We start from the raw sequence: 16,481 nt of genomic DNA on the forward strand, positions 1-16,481 counted from the left end.
AAGTAATGTAGGTTTTCAATATTTGACCCTGTAGTACATGTCTCAAAATGGTAGGAGTACTGTACAGGCTTTTGGGAGACATTAAAGAATGACCCTAAAATGTGGTTCTTAACCTTTTTAGAGGTACCGAACCCAACCAGTTAATATGCACATTCACTGAACCCTTCATGAGTGAAAAATAAATTTAATTTTTTTTTTTTTTTTTTTTACAAATTAAAGATATTTAAAAAACGCATTTATTAAAAACAGAAAAAATTAAAGCGATAAGTATACTTTTTTTTATCACGACAGTCACACGACTACTAAGTGAACTAAATTTCCCACCTCACTGATTGGACAAGCAATGTCATGTGATCATCTGCAGCCAGTGATGGCCAAGTGGGCGTGTCATAACTAATTAACATGTTGAGTCGCATGGGTCTTACCCTCCATGGCAGAGGCTCCGTCGAACCCCTGAGGTTCGATCGAACCCAGGTTAAAAATCACAGTTCTAATTAAAAGGGAATATATGAATCTACATTTTCATTGTATTTCAAAATGGCGTAACGCATACAAACTTAAGATAACCAATAGAATTTATTCAAATCATGTTCATTATGAACGTATTAAGTATGGCCCTTGTTAATGAGAGGCATTTAATGTGGAATGTCGGACTCATGCCAGCATACAATATTGGTTCGGATAGAGTGGTTCCAGTTGATAGTGAGATCGCAATTATCCATCCATCCATCAATTTTCTGATCTACTTTATCCTCACAAGTTGTTGCGGGGGGTGCTGTCTTCAGGCAGTTGGCAGGGGACACCCTGAACCGGTTGCCTGCCAATCGCAGGGCACATATAGACGAACAACCATCCGCGCTCACACTCACACCAAGGGACAATTTAGAACACTGGTTCTTAACCTTGTTAGAGGTACCGAACCCAACCAGTTCATATGCACATTCACCAAACCCTTCTTGAGTGAAAAATAAAAATATGATTTTGAACAAATTCAAGACATTAAAAATGCATTTATTAAAAACAGAAAAAAAGTAAATACAAATTCAAGACATAAGTCAAAATTTTTTAATTGGATGGTAAGAGGCTCTGTCAAACCCCTGACACCGATTCACCGAACTCCTAGGGTTCGCTCGAACCCAGGTTAAGAATCACTGACATACATACATACACACACACACACACACACGCACACACACACACATATGCACACATACTGTGTGTGTGTGTGTACATGGCATGGTGGTTGACTGGTGAGCATGTCCACTTCACAGTACAGAGGTCCAGAGTTTGATTCCAGGCCCCAGCCTTCTTGAGTTTGAATGTTCTCCCCATGCCTGTGTGGGTTTTCTTTTTTGCATAGTAGGTCAGTGGAAAAACTCTAAATTGTCTGTAGGTGTGGCTGAGAGTGCAATTGGTTCTTTGTCTATGTGCCTTGTGTTTAGCTAGCAACCGGTGCAGGGCATCTCCCATCTCCTGCCCGGATAGGCGCCAGCACGCCTGCGACTCTTGTGACTCAGATAATGGATGTCTGTCTGTGTGTGTGTGTGTGTGTGTGTGTGTGTGTGTGTGTGTGTGTGTGTATGTGTCCATCCATCCATCCATCTTCCGATCCACTTTTTCCTCGCAAGGGTCACGGGGGGTGCTGGAGTCTATCCCAGCCGTCTTCGGGCACTAGGCGGGGGACACGCCGAACCGGTTGCCAGTCAATCGCAGGGCACACAGACGAAGAACCATCCACGCTCACACTCACACCTCGGGACAATTTAGAGTGTTGAATCAGCCTGCCATGCATGTTTTTGGAATGTGGGAGGAAACCGCAGTACCCGGAGAAAACCCACGCAGGCCCCGGGAGAACAATCGTAATCACCATTTAAGAGCTATATTCTATGTTTACTTGTATTATCGATGTCTAATATTTTCAGAGTGATTTTAGCTGTTCTCTTCATGGTGTTTGTTCAGTTTGAGGACCTATGACCGATGACTGAGCCCAAGCTGTCTAAATCTCAACAGCACACTTTACTCCAGAGTTTCCTTGCCAGTCTTGAGATTTCATTGGTCTCGCATAGATTCAAGACTCCCTGCTTCCCAAACTTTTTTTTTTAATGCGGTCCCAAAACAAATCTGTACTTAATGTGATATCATTACACTTGCGATGCAATGTTATTTTGAAAGTAATTTGAAAATAATATTTTCAATGTGGTCTTTGCCACTTTTGCCTCCGACGTATTTGAAGGAATCCATTGGGATTCAAGCCGAGAAACATTTACACTCACATAAATGGCTCATGATGTTCTTTTTGTACACTGGCACAACACAGAGTCTTTGGGAAACATTAAACGCTGCCTTATTGACATAAATGTGTTTATTTGACCATTTTTAGAAACAAAACCATTCCTGAGACAGTAGCATCTGCCAGGTTCATTACACATACTAAGTAAAAACTTAAAAAAATAAATAGCTTAAAAGGAAGCTTTAATCATAGAATTGCAAGGTCCTTCATTGAAGGGATAATGGCCTGATGCTCCCTCGATTTTCTCTCATTGCATACTGTAAATTAACAGGAACTAAGAATAAAGTAATACATACAAAAGTTTCAAAACATGTTTGGATATGATTGTTGACATTGTTAAGGAACATGACAAATGACCATCGTAATCACATAACATGAAATGCACCTTTAATTTGGTGGAACTGACCAAATATGAATGTGTTGTTGCGTAAGCCCGATACCCTCAACAGTAACATAAAGCAGAAAGGAAAATACAGGACAGGGTAATTCTCTGCCTTGCACTATTCTTGATGTGAAATATTTCACACATTGTGTCAACTCCCAAAACGTTTAACTTACTACAAATGGAGATTGGCACTGAAAACAAATTGTTTTGGCAAAAGCAGTCCAATATTTATTTAGAGCCCAAGATCTTGCCCTATTTTGGACTCAATGAAACGTATGTTGATTTAAAAACACACACACACACACACATTTACGATCCTTAACATAAATCAACTGTCTGTGTCTACAAATAAGGAGCAGTGAACACGTCGAGAAAGCTTCAAACCCACAACACACTAATCTCACCCACCTCAGCAACTGAGATAAAACGCTAAATTGAAGCAGCCCAGCGGAGGACAGTATGTCAGATAAAAGCACAGTATATTCACACCATGCTGCACAATGTTAGGCTTCATGCCATTTTCTTCGCCCCACTATAAATGAGAGCTAATTTACAAATATATTCTGTAACCAAGACTAAATGGAACGCCAATAAATTAGTTGTCATTTAAAGCGGAGAAAATAAAACACAGCACCTTAATCATCTAGCATCTATAAATGGCATCTCATGACATTTCCGAGGTAGGTTTTTTTTTTCCCCCATTGGTTACTTTCAACAGTGGTTGTCAACAGTCCAAAAATAAAACAGCCAAACCATACTCAGGCAAATGCGCTTTCTGTGATGTGATGCAATCCTTTGATAAGTGCAGTCAGATCAAAAGGGGAATTGTTCAGTGGTCTTATGTTCTTCATCAGCACTCAAGGTTAAAACATTCCCCAGAGACAGGCGCAGGTTTTTTATTCGGGTCGCACTTTTCTGGTTCAACAGTCTTGCCAGTGTAGTCTATACAGAAAATGCTGCGGCGCCGCTCGCCCTGACCACAAGTTCGTGAGCAGGCCGACCACGGTCCCATCTGCCAGATGGGACAGGGCTGATCTCCGCAGGCCCTGATGTCCATTGGCTTCAGGTCTTTATCACAAAGGCTTGAGAGAAAGCCCGCGCTGTCTCTGCACTCCACATTCCTCCGCGACCACCCCGAACCGCAGCTCTTTGAGCACTCGGACCACTCTCCTAGCACCCAGTCTGACGCACTGAAAGGATGAATCACGTGCAAAGATGCTGAAGAGCCCTTCTTCTCTTTTGACTTGAAAGCAACATCTCTGGGGATAAAAAAGGAATATTTGACTTTCGGAGGACTGCTATCCCCTGCTGTGGCCAGAAGCTGAATAACGATGGCCTCCTTAAGCCGCATGAAACTCTGGATCCTCTCCAACGTGGTGGAGGAACCACTGTATTTCAGCACAGCACCAAGTACAGGAATGTCCTGTTCCACCATCGATACGGAGAAATTTCCGTTGAGGATGTAACTTCCACTCTCTCTCATGATAGCCAGATAATTCCCGTCATGTTTGATTCCTCTGTGGCTGCGCTGTTTGATATCGATGTTGGTTGCACCGGCAGGGATTGTGACAATGTCACTGTATCCATAGCTGAAAATGAAGAGTTCGACATCATTTAAATACAGAGTATTCTGCCCCGGAATAGTTTTGTGGCACAAAGGTACTTTTCATAGTGTGGTGTGGTACCAAAAAAAAAACGTTTCTGCCCTGACCAACTAAACCAGCGGTGTCAAACTCATTTTTGGTGCGGGCCACATTTTAGTTAGCGTTTCACTTGGAGGACCGTTATGACTGAAACCATATAAAGAAGTAAGGAATAACTGTTGATTCAACTATTGTTTAAGTTACTATCATGAGGGGTTTGGTAACAGGAACATGCTTAGAATATATCTCTTATTTATTACATGTGGGAAATTTATTGCATGGTCGACAATTTAGAAAGGATCACGGAAGATGATATGTTTGAACTGCTTTTGCAGGCCACATAAAATGATGTGGCGGGCCAGATCTGGCCCCCGGGCCTTGAGTTTGACACCTGTGAACTAAACTTTAAAGATTGCAATATTTTATGCAAAAAAATAAAATAAAAATTAGGTCACTTACCTTGCCTTGTTGTAGGACCCAGTGATCTTCCTGCAGCTAAGTCCGTTTCCTCCACACACGCCACACTTATCCACCCTCTTATTGGATCCGATCACCTGATCGCAGCCTGCCTTCACACACTGGCCTTGGACGCACACAGATGTGGTGTCAGGACCACAAGGTGTGCCATCAATTACCTACACAAATATATTGATTGCATGATTAGAGTTCACAAGACGTTTTGGGGAGTTTTCAAACGGTCATCATCTTTTCTGGCAATGACGTTGTATAAAATGCGCTGTACGAAATACTAATCAATTGACATTATGAAAAGCCACAGTGAAACAAAGTTCAGTTTGTGTACAGTATTTCCATTTGTAGATGTTACAACAACAAGTCGCCTGAAAGAAAAATGCCAATTCAGGACCGATTTGGATTATTTTCATTTGTTTGTAATCCTGAGTTTTACTCTGAATGTTTTTGAACACGTTGTGATGTTGGATGTGTGTACCTTGGACTCAAACACCTTAAATTCACTGCTGCCCCTCGCCCGGCAGAACAGTTTGCATCTGTCCCTGGGAGACACCCCGGCATACTTTGGTATCCAATGCTTCATTTTACCATTGTAGTCCAGGTAGTTTGGGCTATTGTACTTCTCACATTGCTCCTCTCGATAACTTTTGCCTGTTAGGGAAAAATAGAACAAAGGTGTGTCCGCGACCTCCACGACGTATCTTACAACCAAAACACTTTGTTGTACTCATTGTAACTGGCTCATTATGTTTCCGAAAGTTCCTAATGCCGCAAGGCCAGAAATACTGACAGTAAGTTTACAAAGCTCCTGGGGCAAAAAAATGTGATTGTACCAACAATATGTGATGATATAGAGCACAGGTGTCAAAGTCAAGGCCCGGGGGCCAGATCTGGCCCGCCACATCATTTTATGTGGCCCGCAAAAGCAAATCAAGCATGCCAAGTTCCATGATGCTTGCTAATGTCTGAACTAAAATTTCAAATTGTCACATGTAATCCGCAATAACAGGCATTATTCTTGACTTCTTATTTTAAAACTAGTTATCTGTCAATTTGTTGTGTGCTGTGTTTGTCATATGTGGAGGAGTGATTCAACATTTATATGGTTTCCCAAAATTAATAATGGCCCTCCAAGGGAAATCGTAACCACAATGTGGCCCGCGACAAAAATGAGTTTGACACCCGTGATATAGAGGGAATACAAAAAAACCTACACACCCCTCTTGAAATGGCAGTTTCAATCATTTGAACGTCACATTCAAAGGTAGATTTTTGTGTGGTTTCTTTGTGTGTATGTGTGTGTGTGTGTGTGTGTGTGTGTGTGTGTGTGTTTATAAACGTACTGTATGTAAAAACAGACCAAGATAAATCATTTCACAACTTTTTGACCCATTAATGTGGCTTATAACCTGTAAAAATGTGAGGGGAAGTAAAAATAAATGACTGAAACAAAACTAATTTTAATCGGAGCCATCACACATCTGACACCGTTTAAAGGCCTCTGATTTAGCCCAAATAAATGTTAGATGTTTTTGAAGGCTTGTCATGCCTCAGTTTTGTTTTTTTTTCTTTCTGGCAAAATAATGAGGGTTTTGTGATCATATTGGCTGCTATTTCCAAGTGTTCATTATCAAATGAATTATCTTGGTCTCAGTTTTAATAACACAAAAAAACTAACATTTGAACAGGGGCGTGTAGACTTTTTATATCCACTGTATGGCGCATCAGTTGATTATGTGGCTCAAAACCAGAGGAAATCACTGAACTTTTGCCTCACCATTGTTGTCACAAGGCTGTGTGTTGCAGGACTGGTATCGAACCCTCTGTCCCTCACAATAGTTGCCCCCATTCTGAGGCTCAGGGTTCGTACACTCCCGATAGGAGAACTCTACTCCACCTCCACATGTCCTGGAACATTGTTGCCATGGTCCCCACGTGCTCCAGCCGCCATCCACAACCACCTGCGGTAAAGAAAAAAGGGACAAAAACAGGGAGTAGTTAGAGAGGTTGGTTGCCACAGGAAGTCTCAACTGTGCAGGCGAAACCACAGTCTGGGCTTCTGGCTCTGAGGCTGCAGCGGGTTGGCATGCCGTGACTGGAGGCTAATTCTGTGTTGAAGTACGGCACGCGTCTCCTGTCTGCTTGTGTCCACATTCTTGCTACATGTGTCACTCACTACTTGTGGAGCCTGCCATAGAGCTGCTCGCCGAGGTAAAATTTACAATTTGTGCGCCTTTTCCAGAGGTTGAATGACTTTAGGACAGCTCAACTCCCAGCTGCCGATGCGTCTGTGCGTAAAAACAGATGTGGGATCATAACACATGGGTAAGATATCAAGGTACCCAGACTAAATTTAAACAGAGCAAGCGACTTTTTCTGAACAACATCCACTAAGAACTTGCTGGATATTAACGATAATTTTGAACATTTTATTTTGCTGTCATGTACATTCCCAGCCTTGCAGTGGCAAAAGGCATTTATATTTAAAGAGCTGTTTTAAAACCGAGAGTTACATCTTGGGTACTGATTAATGTGTTATAGACACTTTTGAAAAAAAGACATTTGCTTAAATTAATATTACATGTTATTATTAATTAATGATATTCATTGTTGTGAAAACCCCCGCTTACGTTTGTCAGATTAATTAGGAAACAGATAAATATCATATGTAACACTTTATTTCTACAAATTTCTCCCAGTGTTTCCATTTTCAAATGTTCCCTTCCACAGCATCCCGACAAAATAAGGTCCCTTCACTGGTTAGCTGAATTTAGAACAGGCCTGCGGGCTGCTCATGTGTTCCTTGAAGGTAGCTGGTGCACACCACCTTTGGTGACCTCTGTGGCACAGCATTAGATCCATTCAACAGATGGTTGTGATTTTAACGGGTACTTTATATTAAAATGCTTTTTTGGTCACAGGAAATGGGTGATGCTAGAACAATTTTAAAACAGGGTTGTTTTCTGTATATTGATGTCCTAAATTCCACTTAAAAAGAAACTATGTTCTGTTATGAGTTTGTCATTGAAATACCATATGACTACCACTTAAATAAACATAGAGAGCTCGATTCCGGCTCCGGCTTTCCTGTGTGGAGTTTGCATGTTTTCCCCATGCCTGTGTCGGTTTTCACTGGGTACAACGGTTTCGTCCCACATTCCATAAACATGCATGGCAGGCCAATTGAACACCCTAAATTGTCCCTAGGTGTGAGTGTGAGCGCATAAGGTTGTTTGTCTGTGTGTGCCCTGCGATTGGTTAACAACCAGTTCAGGGTGTACCCCGCCTACTGCCCGAAGACAGCTGGGATCGGCTCCAGCACGCCCCGTGACCCTTGTGAGGATCAGCAGATTAAGAAAAAAATAATAATAATCAACAACAAAACACTTTTTAAAGTGGAACGATCCGATTCGGTTCCATTCCATACACACATCTTTTAAATCAAAGCACATTTGACAAGAGCTGTATCAAAATGTTTTGAATTTTAACAATAGATTTTGCATTGAGGGCATAATTTGTTCCACCACATAATGTATTACAGGCTGTCCCAAAATAATGTTTAGATTCCTGAAGGCTAAACTGCCCTTTTCAGATTAACCGTTACAGTTGATAATGGGGGCCAGAATAATCTTTGAACAAATTAAAAATTTTCCCTAAAACACGACTGGACACCAAACATAACACAGTACAGCCTATTTTAAGTTTGAGGTCTGATTACATACAAGTAGCATTATCTTCATTGAAATAATGCCTGATAATTTCCCTGCATTTAAAAATGAAGCGAAAGTGATCAAATACCATCTTTGTATCTGTATACAAGTGTATACACTTGGCCGCCTTGTATACGCTGCTATTCTTACCAGTGGCTCCAGCACCTCCTTTGTCGGCATGCAAACTCCGTGGAGGCATGTCCTGTTGAGACTACAAGGGGTGCCGTCAGCCCAGGGCAGGCTGCCATTCTTTGTGGAGCACTGGGATGTTCCATCCTCTTGGCACCAGAGCTGGCTGCAAATATCACTCTCTGTTGTGTTAGGACAATGGTAGAATTCCTCTCCAAAAATCTGTTGGCACTGATGGTCTAGGTTGTATTTGGTGCCTGGCAGGTCCTTTGGTAATGGCAAACTGCTCTCTGGAACATCCAGCAGGCAGTCTCCTGTGGTGACAATTCAGAACAACATTGAGGTAAAAAGGAAATCGTGGTTTTTGTGGCGATACGGTACTTGTGCATATGCCTTTTTTGCATGGTGACAACAAGAAGAAAAACATTCAAGTTTGTGTCCTCAATATTGAACTCATTAAATTAACCGATACAATGTGCTTTTATAGGCATATCTGACCTATTCATCACTGTCAAATTTGCTTTTATTGTGTTCAATAAGCGATTCGTCCGGAGTAACATTCCCAGTTTGGAATGAACGTGTTTTGCCACAAGCTTTCTTTGCAGACAACTGATAAAAGGCATATTTTGCTGACAAGAGCTGTTTCTTTTGGCTCTTGAGGGCAAACTGGAAGTATTCCATGCATAGCAAGACTCAAAGACCAAAAAAGGTTCATCAGTAGTTCTAGCAAGTGTACGAGCCAATGAAAGATACAAGAACAATGAGTGTACTGCGAACAAAAGAAATCTAAGCCGCTCCTGAAGTAGACGTGTGAAGACAGTATTAGGAAACCTAGGGTGAGATAAACTATGCGACTTGTACTTTATAGGGGTGGCATGTTCAAGCAGGAAAGAGAGTTCAGAGGAAATATCGGCATGTTATTCATATTAATAATTATAGAGTCTGTGCGCATGACAGATGTCCACAATGACGAAGTGTCAGCTCATATTATTTACACATTTACTTTTCTTACCATGACCGTTGTCAAAGAATTCCGTGATGTACAGTGCACTACAGGGAGACCAAGGCATGTTTTTGTTGAGGCTAACAAACAAAGGGGCCATCAAGTAATGTCCTCCAAGATCCCCAAACAGCCTCTCGCAGGTTTTGGAGTCATCATGGGGCATGCTCAGAACATGACCTAAAGTAGGAAAGAGTGTCAAAAAAAAGAAAAAAAAAAGACAAAATACGGAAAATGTATTTCACGCATCCAACAAACTAACCAAGTTCATGTGCAGCTGTGAACGCAGCTTGCAGACCGTTGTCCTCGATAACAGAGCAGCTTCTCTTGGGATCGCACATTGTCCCGACATCGGCAACACCCAATGTATCACAGCTCTTTTGTCCACAGATGTCCTGCCACACAAAGAAAACACAGACCACTGCAACAGCAATATTATGACAGGAAAGGAATGATGTCCATCCCAATGCCGACAATAAAATAATTTTTGTCAAAAATAAAATGAGAGAACAAATTAGCTTTTGTGTCTCCCGAGTGATGCATATTATTGGACTGTATGTCATTAGGACCAGCACGCCTTCTGACGACACAAACTTTTCCTGGTAGGAATTTTATTATTCAGTGCCAAACGGTTGCTCGTTTAGATTGCTAGTGATGTGTTTTGATCATTTAATCAGCACACGGCACACCCAACACATTGGAATCAAACGATGCGTTGTGAGTCTCATGAGATTGAACACAAGAGCTGGATGGGGAAAAAATGTTTTCACAAAGATAATAATGAAGTGGTAAAGATTTGTCAACATCACAGTGGGTCTGACTCCAAATTAAGTCACAACCATACACAGTGCTTGCTACCTTTGCTGTAATCCCATCTCAACATGAAGTAAATCCTTTTCAATGCCAATTTATGTTGTCAGACATTTTTTGTTGCGTTTTGTACCCTTTTCACCGAGAAACTGTAAATCCCATCCATTTTGAAGTACTGCTCTTTGTAGCTAAAACAAAAAAAGCAACCAAAATATCGGAAACAGCTCTCACAACTGTGCAGTGTTTCTTCTTTACAGCACAATGACATTAAGAAACAAAAAAGCAATACATCTCTGAATGAAAATCAAAAGAAAGCAGTGTGTGTGTGTGTGTGTGTTCTTTTTCAGAACCAGTAAAACACAGTCAACATCGTTCTGTCCCATGCACGATTTCTAAGGGTCACAGGCGTACGGGAGCCGATCCCAGCTGTCTTCGGGCAGAAGGCGGGGTACACCCTGATCTTTTGGTTGCCAGCCAATCGCAGGGCACACGGACACGAACAACCATCCGCGCTCACAATCACATCTAGGGACAATTTAGAATGTTCCATTAACGTGCCATGCATGTTTTTGGAATGTGGGAGGAAACCGGAATACCCTGAGAAAACCCACGCAGGCACGGGGAGAACATGCAAACTCCACACAGGAAGGCCGGAGCGGGAATTGAACCCTGCACCTCTGCACTGTGAGGTCGACGCGCTAACCAGTCCTTCAACATGCTCCTACGACCAAAAGACAGCCAGGATAGGCTCCAGCATGCCCACGACCCTTGTGAGGATAAGGTTGTCCAGATGATGGGTGGATGGAATGAGATATATTTTATATATATATATATACAGTGTGTGTGTATATATATATATATATATATATATATATATATATATATATATATCATTCCATGGTGTGTGGGTGTGTGTGTGTATGTACATGTGTATGTATGTATTACTCTTATATTCATGTCAAGACTTCAGAGATAAAAACACTGAACCTGATTTATATTCAAATAAACAACAATAAATGCATGCACTCAAAAAGTTCATTCGACACGTTCCCAAATATTCACAATCCACTATAATTGAGAACACATCTGGTTTTGGCGCCACAGTTGAGTACTGCTCAGCATGTTTGTACATCTTGTTCCACAAAAGCATCTGCCATTTATGTATTCAGCTCTACGTCAATGCCTGTATGTATGGTTCAGCACACAGGGCCACAATATTAAATTTGCAAAACGGAGACTGTGAAAGTTCAATAATCAGATCAAAGTTGCATGTTTTCAAGGCATGCAACAATGTGGTGAAGCGAAATGGTGTACTACAGGCTCTTGTGACTTTGTAAAAAATGACATCGGCATCAGAAAACTGAACCTGGCTGAGCATTCGAGCTGAACCATAATGTCAAGGTTGATTTGTGAAGGTCCTAAAATTAGCTCATTCATGATCTTGCATCCTTTGCATTCCAAAGTTTATCTCCATTTGAATGGAAAGAAAACCACAAAGTATCTTTGTAAAAAGGATGGCTTTTCTCAATGAGTGTAACTCTGCAATACTAACTCGGAAACAACCCATTTGTTGAATCATCTTGTTATAAGATTTATGGAAGCGCATGACTCAGTGAGTCAGTTGGGTCTGAGTAGTCCAGACAAGTGGAATGCCTTCATTTTCTTGAAGATGGTATTTACATTTGCAACATTACCTTTACTGTGGTATGGTTCTATTAAAATTAAATGTGGGGTTCCCCCAAGGACCTGTTCTTGGACCACTTTAATTTACTCGTGGTAATAGAAGAAAAGGAGCATTTTATGATTCATTCATCCATCCATTTTCTAATCCGCTTATCCTCACAAGGGTTGCGGGCGTGCTGGAGCCTATCCCAGCTGTCTTCTGGCAGTAGGCAGGGTACACCCTAAATTGGTTCCCAGCCAATCGCAGGGCCACACATAGACGAACAACCTTCCGCGCTCACACTCACACCTAGGGACAATTTAGAGCAGGGGTCACCAATGTGGTGCCCAGGTAGCCCGTGATGACCGCATGAGTAGCCCGCCAGTGCTAGGACATTGTGATTTGCTCGGAATGTTGTCGAAATTATGATTTAAAAATGCAAACCCTGGCAGTATTGTGAGACATCTTCAACGTGACCAGAGCCGGCAGATTAAAATCATCAAGTACACATGCTAACATTCACACAATCAGTACACGTGAAGTAGCGCTCTCTCTCTCTCTCTCCAAATGGATGGTGAACCCTGATTTACAGTATTATTTTATTATACAGGCCAAAATAATCCATTTGAAAGGTTTTTGGTTTCTTACCTTCGAGAATTGCTAAGACACAGCTGTTTTTGTTACTTATAATAAATAAGTAATCTGCGGATGGTTGTTCGGACACGAACAACCATCCGCGCTCACAATCACATCTAGGGACAATTTAGAATGTTCCATTAACGTGCCATGCATGTTTTTGGAATGTGGGAGGAAACCGGAATACCCTGAGAAAACCCACGCAGGCACGGGGAGAACATGATTAAGAACATGTTGGTTTCTGATGTTTGCTTCCCCTGTGCATTTTCTTGGATTTTATTATTCAAGGTTAAAGAAATCCACCAAATGTTGTCACTTACCTCTCTGGTGAAGAGCATGGCCGTGTCATAGTGCTCTGGATGACGCTGACTTGGTGGGTTGAAGAGCTGCTGCCACGAGCAAAAGTTCCTGAGAGCGACCCCTCCATTGCTGGAGACTTCTGGCCCGACCTCCTCATCCTCGACCACCAGCAACTTCACGACCACTACGTTGACAGAATTCTTTATGCTGGGGTGCTTGTATAGCTGGGCAGCCATTGACATTAAGGTCAAAATATAGTGCTGTGGGAAGAAAGAACAACAGCAAAAAAAAAAAAAAAGCTTGAAAGGTAAATGGCAAAGGAATATAGCTCATGGAAACATTTTTGAGAGATTCAGTGTAAAACAAACAGTTGTATATTAAATGGTTGATTGGCATTTCAAGTACAAGTTCAAGTTCAAGTTCAAGTCAATTTTATTGACACATTTCTATTTGGAGGTCTTGGATGAGTGTTCTCGCAGCCTGTTCCAAATGTTATTCTTTTAAACTATATTGTTTATGACCCTGAAGATGATAGGCGGAAGAAAAATTACAAATGGATGTTTTAATTTAGCAATCAGTATAGAGAATCAATTGGATCAAGAGGAAGTGATGGTTTGAGACTGAATCAATCCAAATTGACACAGTTACAAGGATATCCAAGGCTAAAATGTCTCCAGTAGTTGAAAAATGCTCACTTTAATCGCTTAGTTGTTATGTGGGAGAGAAATCATGATGATTCTTGTCGCCCCCAGGCCAAACAAAATAATTGAGCTTGCATATCCTGAGCATGAAAACTGTATCAGATTATTGTGGTAGGTGTATTTTTATTCCATCGTCACTACATTTTGTGTGCTGTCATTTTATATATATATATATGTATATATATATATATATATATATATATATATATATATATACAGTATTTTTATATCAAAATGGAGAAATCCTTCTGGCCAATAAACTGTGTTGCCATTTGGAGGGAATGAGAGGAGCAGATGTCATGAAGCCTCCAAGTAATGTGGAATATTTAGAATCTTCTCCATGTCTTGAGCAAAGTGAATAATTAAGATTGATCGCCTTTTTTGGATTTGACGGTGGAAAGACTTGTTTTCAAATAATCTTATGTTCACTCGCCACGACTTTTATGTGAAGCACGCTTTCCCAACTCTCGTTTTGTGTATGTGTGTGTGTGTGTGTGTGTGTGTTCTTTTTCAGAACCAGTAAAACACAGTCAACGTCGTTCTGTGCCATGCATGATTTGCAAGTACCTCTGAGGATATAAATTTTTCCTTGTTGCACATATTTTTAAGCATAGACTATGGTGCCAAGTGTTCATTCTGCCTCTGTTCATCTATCCCTTCGTGTGTGGCATTTTTTTGTTGTTGTCATGACAAACACATGCCAAGTTTATTGTGCTTGTAGAGTTTCATCAACATCTGTTGATTTTGGTCAATAACGGCCCAACAAAATGGTCACATTGTGCCAACATACATACTTTCAACTCACAACAATTGAAATGTCACAACTTCATTCAAACAGGAAATCCACCATACATTTTGCTATTGCGTTCCATGGTATGCACTTTACATAGTTAAGTTGTGAATCATGGGAAGTATCTTCCATGATGCTGCTGCTCCGCTTGCCAAATCATGATCAAGCCCAGAGGAATGTGTTTCAGCATTTTTTGGTGCATTTCTTTTCTCCCTGACCTTTTTCTTTTATGCAAAACAGAGAATTAAATCACTCTCAATACCAACATCTTATTTTGTCCAAGCCCTTAATCTAAACAATACGTTATTTATAAGATCATTAGGGCAAAAAATACGGGACAATTACAACTTCAGGAGAAAAGGATGGGTGGAATCGTTCAAATATGTTGCCAAAGGTGATGTGCAATGTGAGTACGGGCGAGAGTCTGACCTTTATTTCATCCCCGTAGAAGTGGACCATGCTTGGATCTGCCACTGCCAGGGTCTCTATGAACCGTGGCGCTGAAACGAAGCGTCTCCGGCGAGGTTCCCTTTGTGCGTCACTGCCATCACGCGTAAAACTTTCCCATTTGTTTTTCTCCAGTCCACTCGCTTCGATCGCGTGATCGAAAAGGAAAGGGGCATCGTGGCTTTTGGACAACGTCCTCCTCTTGATCACATGCAGCTGTTCAGCCGAGTGTGACCCAAAGCCTCCTCGAAATTTGGGTTCAATTAGGTACTCGGTTCCCTCCGTTATGAAGGAACCATAAACGCCGGAGCATAAACTCAGAGCCACAAGCGAATGTTGATCTTCATCAACGTTCCCGGAATAAAAGCAACTTCTCAGTTGTCCTTCACTCTCCCCCGTCCGGTTGATTAAATTGTGGAGCTCTTCACCCAGAGAAGGTTGCGCACCTGTGGCGCTGCGCAAAAGCCCGACGTCTTTGGCTCGCAGGCGCCGGACGGTAAAATAAGGTGAGATGAAACTGGTATCGGGAATAAGATTGAGGGTAAACTCTTTGCCAAATGCGTTGAGGATGACTCTCGCCTGGTCCTCGCTTCTTTTCCAGAAGCGACCGCTGACTCTTCCGTTTATCCGAACGGGCACAACATCCTCGGATTCAAACAGCGCGGAGAGCGCTGGATGGAAGACGCATAAAAGTAGCAAACAAGCAACGGGGCACATCTTCAGGAAGTAAAAAAATTGGCTTCCAGACGAATTTATCACAATGATATGCTCCTTAATCTTCGACAAAGCGTCTGTCTTCGGGAATCAACTCAAACTCTGCTAGAAAGCTTCTCACGTTCAGGTTTAGTCCTGTCACGTCAGTCTTGGTCAAAGTGTGTCTGCTTGTAATGCTCGCGTGCGTGAGTGTTCCCCGATCCGAGCTCGCTCGGTCCTTGTGTCACTCACCAGCGTCACTCGCTGCAGTCTGCACACAGCAGGTCTATTTATACGTTCTGTTCTTCTCCAGACAGGAGGCGACGGGGGCGGTGGGGGTGTATTTTTGATTATCTCGCTTGCTGGAAATCCTCCTCCCACTCGGAGGTCCACTCGAGAAAAGAAACTGGAGGATAAAATGAACCCGCTGGGAATAAGCCTACCCTTACCCTTGTGGAGAAACTATTATTAACCAAGCCTGTTAGTGTAGCTGGATAGGCTGGACATGGACGCTATGTTAGCTGCGTGTCCGCTACTCTAGTTATTTCAGTGTGTGTGTGTGTGTGTGGGGGGGGGGGGGTGTAAGAAAGAGAGAGAGAGAGAGAGAATCAGTGACAACCCCCCACCAAGACCTAGGCCACCCCCGTGGATGATTTTGTTGATGTTTGTTTGTTTATTGAACATAAAACATATACAGGAATAAATTGACAGAAAGTAAGGTAAGTGAAACAGTAAAAGGAAAGAGAAATCAGTCCTCATTCAACACAATTATTATGTTCAAGGGAGTAGGAAGAAATAAAGAACTTATCTAGT

The 16,481-nt window shown here is 41.8% G+C and overlaps 1 protein-coding gene across 1 annotated transcript; it reads right to left on the reverse strand.

Annotated features, from left to right (window-relative positions):
* Positions 1-2,353: 2,353 nt before the first annotated feature.
* Positions 2,354-15,918, reverse strand: LOC147197735 (A disintegrin and metalloproteinase with thrombospondin motifs 8-like). Its single transcript, XM_086126079.1, has 9 exons — positions 14,958-15,918; positions 13,058-13,297; positions 9,891-10,023; positions 9,641-9,808; positions 8,650-8,942; positions 6,567-6,750; positions 5,268-5,440; positions 4,778-4,953; positions 2,354-4,264 (listed from the first exon to the last, which is right to left on the reverse strand). Exons 1-9 carry the CDS (start codon positions 15,690-15,692, stop codon positions 3,526-3,528), a joined length of 2,841 nt encoding a protein of 946 aa, XP_085982205.1. The 5' UTR covers positions 15,693-15,918; the 3' UTR covers positions 2,354-3,525.
* Positions 15,919-16,481: the final 563 nt, after the last annotated feature.

Source organism: Hippocampus guttulatus, chromosome 12 (genome assembly GCF_054856545.1).
Source record: "Hippocampus guttulatus isolate MCC_2025c chromosome 12, RoL_Hgut_1.0, whole genome shotgun sequence".
In the NCBI taxonomy this organism is placed as follows: domain Eukaryota; kingdom Metazoa; phylum Chordata; class Actinopteri; order Syngnathiformes; family Syngnathidae; genus Hippocampus; species Hippocampus guttulatus.

Bases quoted from the DNA above. Each gene is read 5' to 3' on its own strand.
- LOC147197735 (XM_086126079.1), bottom strand. From the start codon at position 15,692: ATGTGCCCCGTTGCTTGTTTGCTACTTTTATGCGTCTTCCATCCAGCG. The intron at 13,298-14,957 runs GTCAGACTCTCG...TTCTTCCCACAG, and splicing joins TCTACGGGGATGAAATAAAG to CACTATATTTTGACCTTAAT. The intron at 8,943-9,640 runs GTAAGAAAAGTA...TTGTCACCACAG, and splicing joins ATTCTTTGACAACGGTCATG to GAGACTGCCTGCTGGATGTT.